General features: G+C 56.8%; 2 protein-coding genes and 1 long non-coding RNA gene across 5 annotated transcripts; 1 reads left to right on the top strand and 2 right to left on the bottom strand.

Annotated features, from left to right (window-relative positions):
• Nucleotides 1-31: 31 nt before the first annotated feature.
• On the bottom strand, nucleotides 32-4117 carry Spata2l (spermatogenesis associated 2 like). The gene is made up of 2 exons (XM_090357090.1): nucleotides 3651-4117; nucleotides 32-1428 (listed from the first exon to the last, which is right to left on the bottom strand). The coding sequence occupies exons 1-2, from the start codon at nucleotides 3951-3953 to the stop codon at nucleotides 451-453; spliced, it is 1281 nt and encodes a 426-aa protein (XP_090213216.1). The 5' UTR covers nucleotides 3954-4117; the 3' UTR covers nucleotides 32-450.
• A 215-nt stretch (nucleotides 4118-4332) lies between these two features.
• Nucleotides 4333-14155, top strand: LOC150046731 (uncharacterized). Its single transcript, XR_016539517.1, has 4 exons — nucleotides 4333-4533; nucleotides 7830-8000; nucleotides 11159-11305; nucleotides 14055-14155. It is a non-coding gene; the product is annotated as an uncharacterized LOC150046731 (long non-coding RNA).
• Nucleotides 5613-17955, bottom strand: Vps9d1 (VPS9 domain containing 1). 3 transcript variants are annotated; one of them, XM_090357086.1, is made up of 15 exons: nucleotides 17779-17954; nucleotides 16342-16417; nucleotides 14618-14710; nucleotides 14355-14517; nucleotides 10861-10972; nucleotides 10716-10778; nucleotides 10559-10611; nucleotides 10378-10465; nucleotides 10131-10216; nucleotides 9052-9569; nucleotides 8402-8531; nucleotides 7925-8133; nucleotides 7519-7627; nucleotides 6215-6319; nucleotides 5613-5829 (listed from the first exon to the last, which is right to left on the bottom strand). In XM_090357086.1, the coding sequence occupies exons 1-15, from the start codon at nucleotides 17875-17877 to the stop codon at nucleotides 5736-5738; spliced, it is 1998 nt and encodes a 665-aa protein (XP_090213212.1). In that variant the 5' UTR covers nucleotides 17878-17954; the 3' UTR covers nucleotides 5613-5735. The 3 variants fall into 3 exon arrangements, with proteins under 3 accessions (XP_090213212.1, XP_090213213.1, XP_090213214.1); XM_090357087.1 differs by lacking the exon at nucleotides 10716-10778 and having other exon boundaries at nucleotides 17779-17955; XM_090357088.1 differs by lacking the exons at nucleotides 5613-5829; nucleotides 6215-6319 and having other exon boundaries at nucleotides 7541-7657; nucleotides 17779-17953.
• Between the last annotated feature and the right edge of the window lie 69 nt (nucleotides 17956-18024).

The raw sequence follows: 18024 nt of genomic DNA, 5'->3' as shown, positions 1-18024 counted from the left end.
GCTGTTAAGACTTGTACAGCTCTGGGCACCTCTAGGCTGTGATGCCAGGAGAGCCTTAGGGTCCTCACAGAGCCCACCCCTCACTCCCTAGCCCTTGCCAGGACCCCGGGCACATGGGGGGGTCCTGGGCCATGGGCCGTGGGTAGGCTTCTACAGGGAAAGGGGGGGGCCCTCTTTGGGACAGGTTTGGCCCTCTACCAAGCACCTCTGGGCATGAGGACAAAGACTTCTGGGAAGGTCCCTTGTGAGTACATCTTAGGACCTGCTGATAGCTAAGGCTGACACCTCAGACTGGAATGACTTGTTGAAGGCTCTACCCTGCTTCCCGTGAGTGGAGCCTGGACTCCCCTGGGGACAGAAGGGCCAGAGCAGCCCATAGCCCAAACCACTCCCCAAGAGAAGCACCATGGAAACTCTCCTGCACACATCTGACCCTGGGGCTCGTGGGTCTTAGGGGTGAGCCCCAGGGCTGTCATATAGTAGGGTGTCCACCTGTGCACGCTGCAGCCACAGGCGCCTCTGCGTGTCGCCCAGCAGTACACGGAGTGAGTGACCTGGGCGGCACGCTGCCAGGGCTGCACAATGGGTAGCATGTAGCTGGTGGCAGGTGTCACAACAGAGGGTGGGCAGGGCTCCAGGAGCCAGGCAGTTGTGTGCTTGGTAGCCCAGGGGTTCAGGGACAGGCCCATAGGCCGACATTGGTACGTCCTCCACCTGGCTGTGCCGGGGGCTGGCCTGCCCAGGGCTTCCAGGGACATCAGGGATAGCCAGGTTCTCAGGCCGACTCAGCTCCCGGCACAGTGAGAGAAAGGAGAAGGCAGAGGGCTCGGGTTCCAGCTCCTCCTCTAGGGCCCCATAGGGTGGGCTGCTGGCCTCAGGCAGGTCCTCAGCTGGAGGCTCCCAAGACCGGCCCCCAGACCCCCATAGTTTGGCACTCTGCTCCCAGAGTGGTGGCCTATAGGTCATCTCCACAGGAGGCGAGTCTGGTCCTGGTGAGGGCTCTTCATACAGGCTGGCTTCCTCTGAGCCCTCGTCATCCTGCAGGTCCCTGTACAGGTCTAATGGGACCCCGAATGCAGAGGTGCCCCGGGGGGGCAGGGGTGGTGGCTCCTCATCTTGGGCCAACCGCCGTTGCAGCCAGGCCACACAGGAAGCCACATCCCCACTGGCCCGCCGTGCCTGTAGCAGCTCCTCTGCTGGCAGCACACTGGTGCCCAGCTGTGCCAGCACCTCACCCAGGATCTCGCACTCCAGCCGAAGCGCAAAACAGCCCAGGGCCACCTGCACCAGCTGGCACGCAGGAGGCAGCGCAGTCACCATCAAGCGATGGTTGTCCCGGCGCACGTAGCCCATCTTCTGGAAGCTCCTAATGAGGAGCTCCTCGGACAGCACACCCTTCAGCACGTGCACGTAGCCTCCAGAGAAGGTCTGCAAAGGAGGGACCCGGTCAAGTGGGGCCGAGGACCGTCCGCCCTCTGATGGACAGTGGACAGCCAGTGGCTGAGTGGCTGAGGGCTGCCCCTCCAGGCTCAGTCCTGCTGTGGCCCGGCCAGCTTCTGAACCTGCCCATCCCAAGCCTGGTCTAACCCACCTAAGACAGGCCTGGATGTTAATATTGTAATGTCTGTTCTGGTGCCAGTCCTGGATCTTCAGGCCTGAGCACCGTCCCTAAGCTTGTTTGCTCAAGGCTAGCGTGCCACTGAGCCAAAGCTCCACTGTGGCTTGTTAAGTTAATCTGATATGAGCCTCACAGACTTTTCTGCCTGGGCTGCTTTGAACCTCCAAGATCCTCAGAGCTCAGCCTCCTGTGACGCTAGCCTACGCATCCTGGTTAGATAAGTCACCCGGACGGGCAGCTCCTGGGTCATCTATGGGATCCTCGTTCCTCTGGAGGCGGAGGTCTGAGTGCCACAGTTTCCAGCTTTCGGCCTTTTCCTGGGCCAGGAAATCCAACCATGAGACTCTATCTCCAATTCTCCACCCAAAATTGGGAAGTGGAGATGTGGCTCACATGATAGATCAAAACAGCACACTTGTCATCTGGCTCAACACCAAGCGCTCTCGACAGGGCTGGAGGGTTTGCCTAGTGTGCTTGAAGCCCTGAGTTGGATTCCTCAGTACCACATACACAGAAAAAACTGGTAAGGCGTACGGGGCACTACAGCGCTAGTCTTGAGCAAAAAAAAAAGCTCAGGGGCAGCATCCAGGCCCTGAGTTCAAGCCCCAGGACTGGCAATCACAACAGCTGTACTTCTAGTCCCTGAGGCCAGCCAGGGTCTGTCTTCCTGATGCCCTGCCCCCGTGCTGGGGTTGTACGTACGAGGCAGGTGCCCTCCCCCAAGGCCCACCGCTCATTTGATGCCCGGTTCAGTCCAGTGCTGGGATGGTACCAGGCCAACAGGGTTTTGTGGGTCCTTTTCATGTTTGAGACAAGGTCTTTAAACACACAGCTCAGGCCGTCCTCAGACTTGAGGGTCAGAATCACTCGGTGCCCAGTTAGGCCCAGGAAGCCTTGCTGAGCGCTACTCCATGCTGCTTTACGCTTCTGGTGCTCTGCGCTTCCCTCCCTGCCGGTCGCGGTCCGGCCTGGATCCAGGCCCTTTCCGGGCTCAGGCCTGGCCACCTTCCCCGAGCTTTCCGTGATTTCCACCCTCTGCCTCTCTAATCTCAGCTCCGCGCAGCACTCTGTGGGTTCACTGGAGGTAACCGGGGTCTTGCGGGCTTTCCTACCAGGCTGATCCTCCCGGCCCCGCCGGCCGCCCAGGCTCCGCGTCGGTCCCCAGCGGGTCGCGGGTCGCGGGACACCTTGGGCCCGCAGGTCCCCAGCGGCGGCCGCGGCGACGCCTCGCGAGTCGCCATAGCAACCGGCGGGGGCGCCCCGCCCACGAGCGCGGTGACGCAATGCCCCACGCGAGTCAATCCGCGCCCCGCAGCGGGACGCCCCCTCCTCCGGGGAGGGCCAGGCCGGCTGGGGGGGGAAGGCGGGCGCCCCCTGCTCCGGGGAGGGCCAGGCCGGCTCGGGGCACGCGGAGGAGGGGAGGCGGGCACCCCCTCCTCCGGGGAGGGCCAGGCCGGCTGGGGGGGTTGGAGGGGGAGGCGGGCGCCCCCTGCTCCGGGGAGGGCCAGGCCGGCTGGGGGGGGTGGAGGGGAGGAGGGGAGGCGGGCGCCCCCTCCTCCGGGGAGGGCCAGGCCGGCTCGGGGGGGGGAGGGGAGGCGGGCGCCCCCTGCTCCGGGGAGGGCCAGGCCAGCTGGGGGGGGGGTGGAGGGGAGGAGGGGAGGCGGGCGCCCCCTGCTCCGGGGAGGGCCAGGCCGGCTGGGGGGGGTGGAGGGGAGGAGGGGAGGCGGGCGCCCCCTCCTCCGGGGAGGGCCAGGCCGGCTCGGGGGGGGGAGGGGAGGCGGGCGCCCCCTGCTCCGGGGAGGGCCAGGCCAGCTGGGGGGGGGTGGAGGGGAGGAGGGGAGGCGGGCGCCCCCTGCTCCGGGGAGGGCCAGGCCGGCTGGAGGGGGTGGAGGGGAGGAGGGGAGGCGGGCGCCCCCTGCTCCAGGGAGGGCCAGGCCGGCTCGGGGCACCCGGAGGAGGGGAGGAGGGGAGGCGGGCGCCCCCGCCCCGCAGCGGGACGCCCTCCGAGCCCGGGCCCGCGCCGCAGCCCTACCTTGATGGTGGTGAACTCTTTCCTCCAGGGCAGGAGGAACAGGTGCACGGCCGCCAGCTCCAGGAGCTCGAAGGCGCGGGCCAGGTCGCGCAGGGCGGGCGCCAGGTCGGCCCGGCCCCACAGGCCGTCGGTGAGCAGCGCCGGGGCGTCGTCCTGCAGCGCCCCGTGCAGGTCGAAGTCCTCCACCAGGATCTGCCAGAGCACCGCGCGCAGCGAGGGGTCCCCGCACACGCCCGCGCGGCCGCGCCGCAGCTCGCGCTCCAGGCACAGGCGGTAGTCCTCGGACAGCGAGCTGCTGCCCATCCCGGCGCCGCCCCGGCCGGCGGAGCGGCCTCCCGGCAGGGTGCAGCTCACACCGACGGCCTCCCCTTCCCCTTCCCCGGAGAAGGGCTGCCGCCCACCCGCCAAGCCCCGGGCCCGCCGGACCGGGAGCCGTCAGCCGAGTCGGGAGGGGCGGGCTTCCGCCCGACGCCGGCCCCGCCCCCGGCCGCGCCGACGCGAGGGGCGTGGCCTTCGCGCGGCGCCGCTCGCGCGGGCGTGGGCGGGGCCTGGCCGGGGCCCAGGAAGGCAGGGCTGCCCCGCCCCTCTGGTCATCTTCTGGATCCCTCCAGCGGGTCCCCTCAGCGGTCCCTCACCCAGCCAAGGGCTGCGAATACACCGCGGGCTCCCAATCCATGTTCCCTTGAAGTTGTGTCCCAATAGCCTCCAACACGGCGCTGGACCGGAGACCCTGGGAGCAGCAGCCTTCCTGGATCCAGGCCTAGGGCGGGAGGACTGCACACTTCACCGGACGATGAGCTGTGTCAACTGGTGACGAGACAGGACAGCATGCTGCAGGGCTGCTCTGTTCCAGTGCTGGATGGGAATTCCTGCCTGGGGACAGGTGGGCTCAGGACTATAGGGTATGACAACCAACCCCGTCTCCCACCAATGCTCTGCAGAGCTACACTTTCAAGAGGGGGAAGCTCACACCTGCCTTGGCCAGGAATGCTACAGGAGATGCAAGGGGCCTGCAGATGCTGTGGCTTCTCAGCATCTATTCCTACTGGTTCTGCAGGTGGCGAAGGGTACTCATGCCAGCCTCCAGATTCCTTCCTGGCCAGTGGGTGGGACCGAGTAAGTCACACAATTCAAACAGAACATCATCTTTATTTTATCCTGACTTGGTGGTACACTGGGTAAGGGTCAGATGCTGACCCTTGGGCTTGCACTGACCTGGGAGAGGCTGTACAGCCATGAGCACTGGCCACCATTCAACCATGGCTCACATCCCCTGCCAGGATGGCCAAGAACACCTTGAAGAACTCTGAGCCCCAGGCTTTGGAGCAAGGACTCCTCGGCCACAAATGAGCAGAGAAGCAAGGCCGTCACCACCAGTCAAACAGCACAGCCTCACCCTGACAGTGCCCAGGCCTCCTGGGTAGCATTCTCAATTATTATTATTTTTTTTTTTTGGCCAGTTCCAGGACTTGAACTCAAGGCCTAGCACTGTCCTTGGGCTTTCTCAAGGCTAGAGCTCTACACTTGAGCCACAGGGCCACTTCTGGCTTTTTCTATGTATATGGTAACCAAGGAATTGAACCATGGTCTTCATGCATGCTAGGCAAGCCCTCTACCACTAGGGCAAACTCCCAGCCCAGTCTCAATCCTCAACTCTCACAAGCCTCAAATGTTGACTATTGCAAAGGACCAGAGGAATCCAAACCAGACTTGCTGTCTCTGCTTCTGGTCAGGTTCCTTGCTTCTTCTCAGCCCTGATTCATAGCCATGCCCAAGGCTAACCTGCACTCCCTGCAGGAGGCTCCATCAGGAGTGTGCAGGTCTTGCGGTGCAGTAGCTGCAGCTTCCCTTCATGAAGTGCCTCAAGAGCCAGCAAAGGACAGAGCACAGCGGGGCACCGAAGTTCACTCAGTCCAATGATGTTGGGAGGCAGCAGTGGAGTGGCCCCAGGCCTCTGGGGTCAGGGGCTAGAGTAATAGCCACCCTCCCCATAGTGCCCCAGTGCCAGTTGTGCAGAGCAGCATGGAAGCCACTGAGTAGTCCTCAGCCATCGCTGGCTCCTTTGGCTCTGGGGTCTGGTCTTCACTACCTGCCCAGGGCACCCTGGGCCAGCAGCTCCACGTAGCTCAGGGCACTCTGCAGTGAAGTCAGGCAGTAGCCCTCCTCGCCAATCAGGTACCTGAATAGAAGTGGGTTTCAGAGCATGTGTCACCTAGTGGGTACACAACACTGCCCCTCTGGGGAAGGACCTGGGACTGTGTGACCAGAGCTGAGGTTGTCAGGAAATGGCCCGGGCTTTCTCCCTGGAGCCCGTGACTCAGGGGAACACCCCTTCAGCTTCTCTCCAGTCTTTTAAGCAGGGGTTGTGGGGAACACAGGTGTGAGTCCCATGCTGCCCAAAGGTGACGGGGCTGGCAAGCCTGCCGCGGCCCTCAGGGCCTGTTACTGCCTAACTTAGGTTTGGGGTGAGGTCTCCTTGTAGAAACAGTTCAGCTGTTCCCCGCAGAGACCCCAACCATGAGATGGCACATCTCCCTTGCCCTCCCACTGGTCTGAACTCCTACCCCTCGTGGGTGAATTCCTCCAGGGCTGCACATTCTGACACCAGCTGGGGGAGGCCGCTCCTTAGCACCACAAAAGACAGGATTGGTAGCAGGTCATCAGCACCACTGTTGAGCAAAAACACAAAGGCTGGTGCATCTAGGGCCAGAAAGGCCTCTTGCTCTGCTCCCCTGGAGGACTCTCGGCTTGGCAGGTTGCAGTCCTGGCAGTACATTCACCAGGTGTACAGGACACCTCTTGGCCATGGTGACACTGTCTCTAAGTGGAAGCCAGGGCAGACCTGGATACACTACAGCCCTTTTCACTTCTCCAGGTTTTCAGGAGCCTAGGGAAAGAAGGAAGCTAAAACCAGAGGTCAGCTGAGAAGGGGTCTAACTGCACTGGGGGCAGGGGGGCCACAGGTGATGTTCTGAGGGGAACGAGGAGCAAGGAAGAATCTAGAATTCAGCTTGGGTTTCACCCTTCCCTGACAGGCCAGGAACACTCCACCCACCTTCTCAGGGTCCTGCCAACTGCAGGGACATATGCCACCTCAATGGCTTCTCAGATGGGCTTCGTCTAGGGGCGGGGAGTGGGGTGGGAAGGCCAACTTGGTGGGTTCCTGTCCACTGGCCCTGCAGTGAGGGGACTAACAGCAGGACCTGAGGGAGGGGCAGGAAGCACTTGCTTTCTCCCTGTTGGGAGCTCCAGAGTTCACACTCAGCTCTAATTCTACAGACCCCTACCTGGAATGGCAGCCTCAGAATTAACCCTTTCTCTCAAGCAGAGCAGCAGGAGGCAGAACTCATGAATGGACTGAGGGGACATCAACTCTAGTCCAGAAGTTTGTTGGCTACAGCTGAGGCTCAGAGGAGCTGGGGTAGGCCCAGGCTGGTGACCTCAGGACTCCTCTACCCCCATGTTAGGAGGTTAGTGCAGTTAGTGGGCCCTTCCCGAGATCCGAGGGGCCTCAGAGTTGGTACCTACTCTGCAGTTTCTAGGTATCTACCTGGGAGTCCAAGTGTGTGCTTCTGACAAGAACAGCCCTGTTTATCACCCTATTAGCCAGGGACCTTGGTCCCTAAAAAAAAAAAACCTTGGCTCCACATTCTGGAATGCACAGAGGTGGGGACAGAGACCCTGGCCCTGCCTGAGTCCACTCTCGGTAGAGTGGACTGTGCTGAGATGACAAGATCTGGTGATGCTCATGGAGAAGCTGGGCCACTGGAGTCCTTCAGCCAGGCCCGTTGTCCTAAGGCCTGTGAGAGCACAGCACACATGCTAGTGCCCTCCTTGGCAGTGCTCGTTTGGCCATCTTGGGACTCACATGGCAGCCAAGTGGGGCTGCGTGTGGTGCTGGAGTCCGGCTTCAGGCCTGGCCTCCTGGGTGCGGCAGTAGTCTTCTGCACAGATGCAAATGACCCGCAGGGTCCGTACTGTGGCACAGAAATGGTGGCTTCAGAGGTCTGGAGGTACAACAGGAAGACCCAGAAGGGACATGGAGATCCCAGGGTCCAGTGTGTGGGGAGCCAGTGCTGCTGCTCCCACTTAGGGACTTGGACAGCCCTGGCCCTTCCTGGCACGGCCCACCCACCTCCTGATGTAGATGGATGGTAACAGCTGGTGACTTCCCTCTAGGGGACCTGACTGGAAAAGGGACTGAAGCTCAGAGGGGAGGACACAGGCTCGACCCACCCACTACGATCTGAATCTGACAACCAAACCTCCCATACCAATGCACTCCAGCTTCTTCTGAGGACAGCTCTCCAGGACCAGCAGGCCCAGCTCCTGGGCAGCAGTGAAGTAGGGGTAGGTGCTGGTTCCCTTAGCCTCAGGGTCCTGGGGGAGGAGCTTGGTGGGGATGCCAAGGGTAGTAGGGGGTGCATTCTTATAGAGCTCCATGCTCCTGCTCAGGGCAGCCTCCCGTGTGTAGTACACACTCCTGGGGTAGAGAGAGGTCAGGCTTAGCCATCTTGGAAATGCTGCCCCAGAGACAGGCAGGGCTGTGGCTGGTGGTCCCTGGAGCTCAGTCATGGGGAGAGCTACTATGCCCAACTCCAGGCTTAGAGGTGGGCAAGGTTCACCTGTAAACTGGAAACACTATGGGAACTCAGAAGAGAGCAGATACTGCTTAGAAAGTCTGAGGCCCTTGGGGGACTGGCCTGGAGACATGAGGTTCTAGAAGTGGTCCTTTGGGCCGGGAGCTGTACCTGTAGAGGGCAAGCAGCAGGGGCCACAGCGGGGAGAAGAAGGGTTCTTCAATGCAGGCCAGGCAGCGGTCCTTGGAGGCAGCGGTGTTCAGGCTTTCGAAGGCCAGAAGGGTCAGTGAGAGCAGCCTGTCTGCCAGAATCAGAGCTGGGGATGTCTAGACAGGCCTCCTGCCTGCACTGCCTCCAGAATCAGAGCTGGGGATGTCTAGACAGGCCTCCTGCAGGCACTGCCTCCAGAATCAGAGCTGGGCATGTCTAGACAGGCCTCCTGCCTGCACTGCCTCCAGAATCAGAGCTGGGCATGTCTAGACAGGCCTCCTGCCTGCACTGCCTCCAGAATCAGAGCTGGGCATGTCTAGACAGGACTACTACCTTGCCTCTAGAAGCTTCAAGCTCCAAGCCAGCCTCTGTGTGGCTCAGCTACAGGCAGTGGCTTGGCTCTATGGGGAGGAGAGTCTGCCTGGCTCTTCCACTTGTCTTAACCAGCCCATACCCACCCACTGTCTGAGAGACTAGGGCAGGTCAGGGCCTGCTCTACTAACTGAGAGTGTGGCCTCACAGAGGGACAGAGGATAGGGCACTGGCAAGTTGCACTTGCTAGCTGACAGATCCAGTGACGGTAGCTCCTGTGCTAGTGCCCTATGGCTCACCAATGGCATTGTGTATGTCCTTCACTGTGGTCTTCAGTCGTTCCAGCAGGGGCTTCCTCTCTGCTCCTGGGGTTTGTGGCTCAGGGTGCACCCCAGGGCCCCGACCCCACCTCTCAGATGTAACCAAAAACTGTTCCAGGTCCTCAAAGGAACTGTCTTTGTCTGGCAGATGGGATGAGGCATCCTCCAGGGGTGAGGGAGGCCTGGCTGAGCTGCTGTCTACCCCTCTCTCCAGGGGACCAGGGTGAAGTTGGGGAATAGAAGGGGCAGCAGTGGGTCCATCCTGAGGCCTTGGGGCTATGCTGGGCTCTGGTGGAGACAGCATGCAGTAAAGACTCTGGGAGGACCGGAGCCGCCGGCTACCCGGAGCCAGCAATCTGTCGGCCTCTGGCGGCAGGGAGCAGCAGCCTGGAGCAGGTGCAGCACTGACGGCAGTCTGGCTTACAATGGAATACAGAGCGCTGTACACCGCACACTGGAGCTTCTTTAGGAGCTGTGAGATTGGGTGATCAGGAAGACTGCAAGGAGAGGAACAAGTGCAGCAAAGACCCTAAGGAGGCCATACGGGAAGGTGTACACCACCGCCTGCTCACTCCTCTCACCCTGGCACAGCATGCACCAGGGGGACCTGCTGTCATCTAATGACCAGTCTCCAGTCCCTGATACCAGCCTTTGGCCCTTGTCTGTGACATCTATCTATGGATTATAAAGTTGGCCTACTATGAACAATTGTAGAGATGTGAATCCCGTAGTTTCCTGTTAGTGGACATCACAAAGTGTAACTTGCCCCAACCTGGGAAGCTAAACAAAGCCAAGTAAAAGCCATCAGCGCAGCCCTCATCAGCCCAGCCCCAGTGTGTGGCCTTCCTGCCCCTGTGCAGGGACAGTAGGCCAGCCCAGGTGCCCAAGTAGGCACTAGCCTACTTGGTGCCCCAGTGGCCTTCTGTCTCTGATGACTGCGGTCCCTTATGCCTTCCTCCCTCCCCTCCTAATTACTCTCCTTTCTTTCTGTCTGTGTCATCCAGAACCAGGGTAAGGAGCTCAAGCCTGGAGAATGGGGTCTGTGGAGCCCAGCGTACCTCAGCAGATGGGAGACCAGGCTTGTCACCAGCGACAGGTCCCCTGGGCTCCTCTTGAGCTTGGCTCGCCAGTGCTTTGGCCAGTCCTGCAGGACAGGGAGCCTTGGAGGAAAGCAAAGCAGGTCCCCACCATGGATACCCTCACCCCTGCAAGGGTTGTGCTGGGATCTTCCTTGGGGTGCAGGGAAGACAAAACTCCAGGTGACCCTGGTTCTGCCACCACCCTGCTAGGACCAGCAGAACTCACATGATCTTGCTCATACTCAAGGATAGCTGCATACAGGGCCCGCTGTTCCCGCTCCTCGGGAGTCAGAGCAACCTGACTACAGAACCGCCTGGGGAGGAGCACAGAAAGCTGAAGGCCCTGTGGACACAGGGAAGGCCTGCCAGGCCTCCCACCATGGCCTGTGAGGCAGGGGGAAATGTACCTGTTGGCAGCCTCCTGGAGCCGGAGGCGGCGCTCTTCCATCTTCCGCTGGAGCTGAGGTGGCAGAGTCAAGGGCTGGCTGCGTCTGACTGAGTGGAACTGTCTTTCCTATCCCTCACATGCTCCATGCTCTCCCTCACCCACTGCCCCAAGGATACTGTTTCCTCTCGGGCTTTGGCAATTACCAGATTTTCCATCATCTGCCGCTGCAGAGACAGTGTCTAGGAGGAGGAGGAGGAGGAAGTACGACCCCATTATAACCTATTCCTGGACCATTTTCCAAGTGCGCTGAGGGCTACTCACCAGTGAAGTCTTCTGAATAGCCTGGCTGGGGTCCAGACGGGCCATCCTAGCCTCGTATGTGGCCTTCAACTTCTGGTTTTGCAGAGAGGCCTCTTCCAGTGGTGTCAGCTCCCTGGTAATAGTAACAAAGCTGCCATCCACACCCTGGGAACCCAGGAGTGCTCTGAAAACTTTCCTTTCACCTTTTCTTCCTGACCTCACTTTCAGACCAGAAGGAAAGAATGGGCAGAGGCTGACTGAGTGATTAGAAGCACTTGTCTTTTGTAATCAGCTGAAATACGGGCCTTGGTATTTTCAGGACTCTGGACTCAAGAGAAGCTGGGCGTTTGGACTTCTTGAAAATCAGCTATCTATCTGTTGCAGCAACATGGAGCTCTGCATAAGTCAACAGAGATTTGTTGGCAACCCACAAAAGTCTTCCAGTGAAATGTTTTCACTTGGCAAGGTATAGCAAATCTCTCTGCTTCAAGGATTGGTGAGAGGACGGGGTGGGGAGAAACAAAACCAAGAAGGGAGAGTCCATTCTGGAGTTGAAGTCTATCCCCAACCTGAGGCTAGGAACCAGGCAGATAGAGGCACTGACTAGGGCGGGAGAAGAGCCTAAGTTCATCTGCAGTGTTCTCTGAGCTTCTATCTTGTTATCCTTTGTTAGTTCAAGAAAACTATTATTTTCAAATAATGCCTTTCTCTAGAACACGAAGAAACATGTTAGGCATTCTAGCTTTCTTGTTTTTAGTCTTGTTTCTGTCATTTATCCTGGATATATATTGACAATTTATTCTTTTTTACTGTTACATACTTTCTCTCTTTTAGTTTCTTTTTTTCTTTTATCTATTTTAACAAATAGTCAAGGCTGGCCTCAAATTTACACTGGAATATCAGGCATATAACATTGATAAGTCTGGCCTATCCACTAATTTTTGTTGTCTCTGCAGACTTCCACCAAAAAATACAATTTATTTTTATTCCCAACTACTTTTTTAAATTTTCCCCCCAATCTAGGGGTCGAACTCAGGCCCTGGGCACTGTCCTTGAACTTTCTCAAGTCTAGAGCTCTACTAATTGAGCCACAGCACCACTTCCAGCTTTTTCTGTGTATGTGTTACTGAGGAATCAAACCTAGGGTTTCATGCATGTTAAGCAAGCACTCCCAGTCCCTCCCAACTAGTTGGGTTTTTTTGCCAGTTCTGGGGCTTGAACTCAGGACCTGGGCACTGTCCTTGGACACATTTTGCTGAAGACTAGCACTCTGCCACTTGATTCACAATGCCATTTCCAGCTTTTCCTGTGTATGTGGTACCAAGGAATCGAACCCAGGGCTTCGTGCATGCTAGGCGAGCACCCTATCACTAAGCTATGCTCCCGGCTCCAACTAGTTTTTAAAAATACTTTCAGGAAGCCAGACATGGTGGCTCACACCTGTAATCCTAGCTACTGAGGAGGCTGAGATCTGAGGATCACAGTTCAAAGCCAGCCCCGGCACTAAAGACCATGAAACTCCAATTAACCACTAGAAAACCAGAAGTGGAGGCTGTGGCTCAAGGGGCAAGTCAGTAGCCTTGAGCTGAAAAACTCAGGGATAGCTCCCAGGCCTAGAGTCCAAGCCTTACAACCAGAGGGTGGGGGTGGAGGGAGACTTTCAGGAGCCTGGCCTGCTGACTCACACCTGAGTCTCTTATCTCCAATTAACCACTAGAAAACTGGAAGTGGGGCTGTGGCTCTAGGGATAGGGTGGTAGCCTTGAGCTGAAGAGCTCAAGAACACTCAGGCCCAGAGTTCAAGCCCCACGACTGACAAGAAGAAAAAACTTTCAAGGCTAGGAATGTGGTCTAGTAGTAGAGTACATGCCCAGCATGCATGATGCCCTGGGTTTGATTCCTTAGTACCACATAAACAGAAAAAGCTGGTAGTACGCTGGAAGTAGTACTGTAGTTCAAGTGGTAGAGTGCTAACCTTGAGCAAAAGCAGCTCACGGACAGTGCCCAGGCACTGAATTCAAGTCCCATTACTGGTTCTCCCCTTCCCTCCCCTCTCTACACTTGCTTAGCTTTTCTCAACTCAAGGTTGGTGACCTATCACTTGAGCCACACTTTCCCTTTTGGTTTTCTGCCAGTTAATTGGAGTCTCAAAGATTTATCTGCCTGGTTGGTTTCAGCCAGAGATCCTCATACCTCAGCGGGGTTCTTGTGTAGCTAGGATTAGAGACGGGAACCACCAGCAACTTCACACTTCTTTGCTTAGGTATTTTTCTCTTTCTTTGTTTCCTTGTAAAGTCCTTGGGCTTTCTAAGGCTAGAACTGTACCACTTGAACCACAGCACCACTTCCAGCTTTTTCTGTGTATGCAGTACTGAGGAATCAAACCCATCTTCCTGCATGTTAGGAAAGCACTTTACCACTAGGCCAAACTCCTGGCCAAACTATATATATATATATATATATATATTTTTTTTTTTTTTTTGCAGTCCTAGGCTTGAACTCAGGTCCTGAGCACTGTTCCTGAGCACTGTCCTCGGGCTTTCTCAAGGCTAGAGCTCTACCACTTGAGCTACAGCACCACTTCCTGCTTTTTCTATATATGTGGTACCAAGGAATCGAACCCAATGCTTCATGTCTGCTAGGCACACACTCTACCACGAGGCCAAACTCCCAGCCTTTTTTTTTTTTTTTTTTTAATACTGAGGATCAAACCTGGGAGGTTGTGCTTGCTAGGCAAGTGCTTTGGCACTGAGTTACAGCCTTTTTTTTTTTTTTGCCGGTCCTGGGGCTTCCATTAATGTGGTACTGAGGAATCAGACCCAGGAACTCATGCATGCTAAGCCTTTCCAGCTAAGCCACATTTCCAGCCCTGTCAGGTATTTTCAAACATATCTAAACACAGAGTTGTTTTAATCTGTGCTTAGCTAGAGACTTTAGTAAGTCTGTGTCTGTTATCTTTTCCTCATTGTTTATTTCCTTTTTTGTTTGGCTCCGTATGCTATTAATTCAAAGATGGAAGAATGTACTTCCTTCCTAAGAGCTTGCTTCTGCCGGGAGAAAGGGTGCTTCTACCCTGGGACCCACTTGTTGGGAGCAAGAGTGGAATCAAACTGTACTTTGATTTGCATCAGATAATTGCTTGATTGTCTTATTGTTTTTTGGCCTTCTCCTGTTCAATTGATCTGAGATTTACCATATGAATGTAACTCCCAACAGTTCCCTGATTAACCATCTGGATGTAACACCTGGCAGTACCCTGGTCTCAAGAAGGGATATAAGCTTTGAGTTGAGAATAAACGGGGCGCGGCAGTTTTTGCCTGGGCTGCAGACCTCCTGGACCCGATGTGTTTGTCTCTCTTCTATTTTTTCCAGTCCCTGCCCCCTATTTCAGGAACTCCAATTTGCTGCCGGTAGGCCCCGGCACCCACTGTAACCAGGCTTCCTGTGGGAGCTCACTTTGCTTTACCTCTACACCCAACCCTGGGCTCCAAGCGTCTCCCACTTTGCCCATCTTACTTCTTAAAGGTTTGTGACTCTGCCACCTGCAGCTTCTGGAAGATCTCGGGTGGCAGGAAAGAAGAAAGCTTCCCTCCTTCATCTGAACATACCCGGCGGTGGCGGCTGGTGGGCAAAGGGACTGGAGGAGCCACGGGCACGGCTGGCTTTAAGCGTGTTTTCCCTACAAACCATATACAGCCAGGGGTTAGCATCAGCTCCCTATCTGACAAAACAGATGCTAACTGGGGATGCCTGGGAGAACCCCTTGTCTGGAAACCCACCCAGCTTGGCAGCAGTTGACCGAGCCCTTTCCAGACACTGCTCAGCCAGCTTCAGCATCTTTGGTGTGTCAGGAAGCACAGGTTCCCCGGTTTCTGAAGGAGGGACAAAAGGACTGGTTAGTCAGATTTACTAGGAATCAGATATTGGCTGAGGTAAGAATGACAAGAAAGTGGAAAACTGGGCAGGATACTCTTTGTTCATCTTTGATCATTGCCTCTGGGCTCAGGACCATGTACCTGCTGTGCTTGGCCAGTTCAGCATTTCACTGCCCCTGGCCTCAGCATCAGGGGTCTGCACCCCTCACAGGACCTGTCTGCAAGTGTAGCACCCTTGGGAGTGGTCATGTGTAGGTCAAAGATCTACCTTACTGCAAGTGTAAAAGGGAGCCCCTCTACCTAGAGGGGCTCTTTTCTTCCACAGGACCACTTGTCCACTCTGGTAGATACAGCTGACACCCTGGGCCTGGTCAACCCCAGTTCTGGACTTATGTCCTCTCTTTATAGCAATACCTGCCCCTCTCCCCCTTATAGACTCCATTCCCCCTTCATTCCTTATCTACTTCAGCCCCTCAATTCCTCCAAAAACTGCTCTTACCCATCCTCACCTTGCCAAAGATGGCAGGCCATTTAGGTTTCTCTGTCCTCTGAGATGTCACCTTTTCTTGGGGGTCCTCCTGCCAGCCCTTTATCCCAATGTGTCAATCATGGGGTACTTGAGCTCAGCTGATCTCATTTACCCAGTGGATCAGGGATGACCACTAGTTATTCTTCTTCCTTTTTTTTTTTTTTTTTTTTTTGTGGGTCATGGGCTTGAAATGAATTCGGCCTGGGCACTGTCTCTAAGCTCTTCAGCTCAAGGCTACCGCCCTTAACCCTGGGTCTGGGCATTGTCCCTTAGCTGTTCAGCTCTAGACTACCACTCTACTCTTGAGCCAAGCCCCACTTCCCGTTTTCTAGAAGTTAACTGGAGATAAGAGTCTCAGGTCCTTTTGTGCCCGGGCTGGCTTTGAGCCTTGATCCTCTAGGATGACAGGCGTGAGCCGCTGTGCTGTCCACTAGCTATTCATCTAAGTCCAGTGTGTTGCTTATTCCTCAGACTTAACCAGGTTACAGTGGAAGCCACTATTCTCCTTACACAATCTGCTTTAGCCCCACCCTCAGACCAGAGTCACCCTGCTGCCAGAAGCTAACATCCGTCCCCAGCAAGTCTCACTGGCTTGCTCTCGGTTGTTCTGCCTGCTGCCCTCACCACAGTCTTTCCATATCTTTGCTCTCATGTTGGCCATTCCTATAAAGTTCAAAGCCTCCATGAGTTTCCCTCCACACTGGAACAGCACTAGCTCTACCCAAGGGGTAGAGCCTTATCATACCTGCTTCCTTTGTGTGTGTGTGTGTGTGTGTGTGTGTGTGTGTGTGTGTGTGTGTGTGTGTCATGGGACTTGAACTCTGAGCCTGGGCTCTGCTCCTGAGCTCTTCAGCTCTACCACTTGAATATCTGCTTCCTTCACAAGGTCTTAGTAGGTCTCTCCAGATGGAATGCTTCTATCTTTATGCAGCTCAGTACTCATAGTCTTGCCCCACCCCAGTCACTCACTGGTATCTTGTCACACCTTTTCCACCAGGCTAGAAAATTAAAGGAGATACCATCCCAGACCTAGGACCCACAAGGGCCAAAGTGCCTACCAAATGACCTTATGAGAAGAGAGGCAAACCTGAGCACCCACCTCTAGTTGTCTCTACTTCCTCCAGTAACACCTGGGAAATGTAGTGGATGCTCCTCAGGTACTCCATGTATGCCTCCTGCATCCAAGGAACAGAACAGCAAGGGTCAGGACAACAGAAGGGAGAGGAACTGCATCATGCTGGCCTGGTGTCCATGTGGGAAACACACTGCTTCTAAAGGACTTTTAGGCTGCACTGGTTAGCTGTATAACAGAGAATTCCTACCTCACCTCCCATGCTCAGTGATAGTCTGCCTGAAACAGAGACAGCCTCAAAGGAAAAGAAGGCAGCATCAAAGTCAGAGAACTTCACACAGCATCTCTACTGGATCTAGCTGGACCTGTCTCTTGTAGACTTTCTCTCTAGGAAGGACCTGCACTCTATTCTAAGGGCCTAGGGAAGCAAACCAGTGGTTGCTGTCATTTATCACTTTGTACAAGTTTCCTTCCTGTGAAACTCAAAAACCATTCATTCCATGGCTTAAGAAAAGTACTTCCTTGGAGGCTAAAGAGGGAATGAGGTTCCAAATCATAGTGTCACTTTTTATTTTTTTGGGGGTGGGTGGGGAGCCACAGTGCCACTTCTGGCTTTTTTTGTGTATGTGGTATGAGGAATCAAACCCAGGGCCAGAAGTGGCACTCTACCACTAGGCCAAACTCCTAGCCCCTCTGAGTCTCTTTGTACGCAATGCTAGTAGCACTCCACAGATTGAGCTACAGTGCCACTCCCCCTTTTTCTGAATAGCTTGTTGGAGGTAAGTGTCCCACGGCTTTTCTAGCTGGGCTGACGAGGAAACTCGGCCCTTAGATCTCAGCCTCCTGAGTAGTTCGGATTATAGGGTGGGCCACCGGAGCCTGACAATAGTCTCACTTTTGGCCACTGGGCCTGGGAAATCCCTTATTCCAAGTCCCAGTGTATTTCCAGCGTACACACAAGCCGAGGATAACCAACGCTGGCCCTTCAGATTTCGGGGCTGCAGGTACCGTGGTATGCTGTGTGAGCTGTTGAATTAACTGATGCTGCCCTGGAAAACCAACTTGGAGAAGTAGGATCGCGCGGACGCCTTCCCTCCTGGTGTGCCCAGGGTGGCGAGGCTGGCCGCCACGCTTCCCTTGGCGTCCTCCGGCACGCCTTCCAGTGACAGGCCGAGCCCCCCCCTCCCGACCTCGCACCCAGCTGCCCGGGAGTGAACCGGCGTTCAGCCGCGTCCGACTCCGTTCTCGGACTAAACCGGTCTCCGACTCGGAACGGCCCCTCGCCCCCGCCGTGGAGGGGCGCCGCGGCCTCTCGCACTGCCCTCACCCGCCGCGGACTCGGCACAGACGGCCAGACGGAGCCAGGGCCGCCGGGTGCGGACGGCCGCGGTCCCCGCGGACAGGCGGCCGCCGGCCCTCGCCCGCCCCCGCCGCGGCCCCTGCGGCGCCCGCCCGCCGCCTCACCCGAGGCCGGTTGCCGGTGTCCAGCTCGATGGCCCCGTGGGCCAGCTTCATGGCGCTCTGCAGCGGCTTGGCCGCGCCGTCCCCGGCCGCCGCGGCCATGGCGCGGCGAGGGGAGGCGAAGGCGCGGGGCGGGGCCGGCGGCCGCGAGAGCGGAACGGCGTGAGGAGGGCTCGCCAGAGCCGTCCAAGCCGCGGACCGCAGGAAGGGGCCCCGCCGCGCTTCCGGCGGCCTCGCCGAGCGACTTCC

The sequence above is a fragment of the Megascapheus bottae genome, chromosome 24 (assembly GCF_031878675.1).
Source record: "Megascapheus bottae isolate mThoBot1 chromosome 24, mThoBot2.hap1, whole genome shotgun sequence".
Taxonomy (NCBI): Eukaryota; Metazoa; Chordata; class Mammalia; order Rodentia; family Geomyidae; genus Megascapheus; species Megascapheus bottae.
Note: the sequence above shows the minus strand (reverse complement) of the source record. Positions and strands in the feature narration are given on the sequence as shown.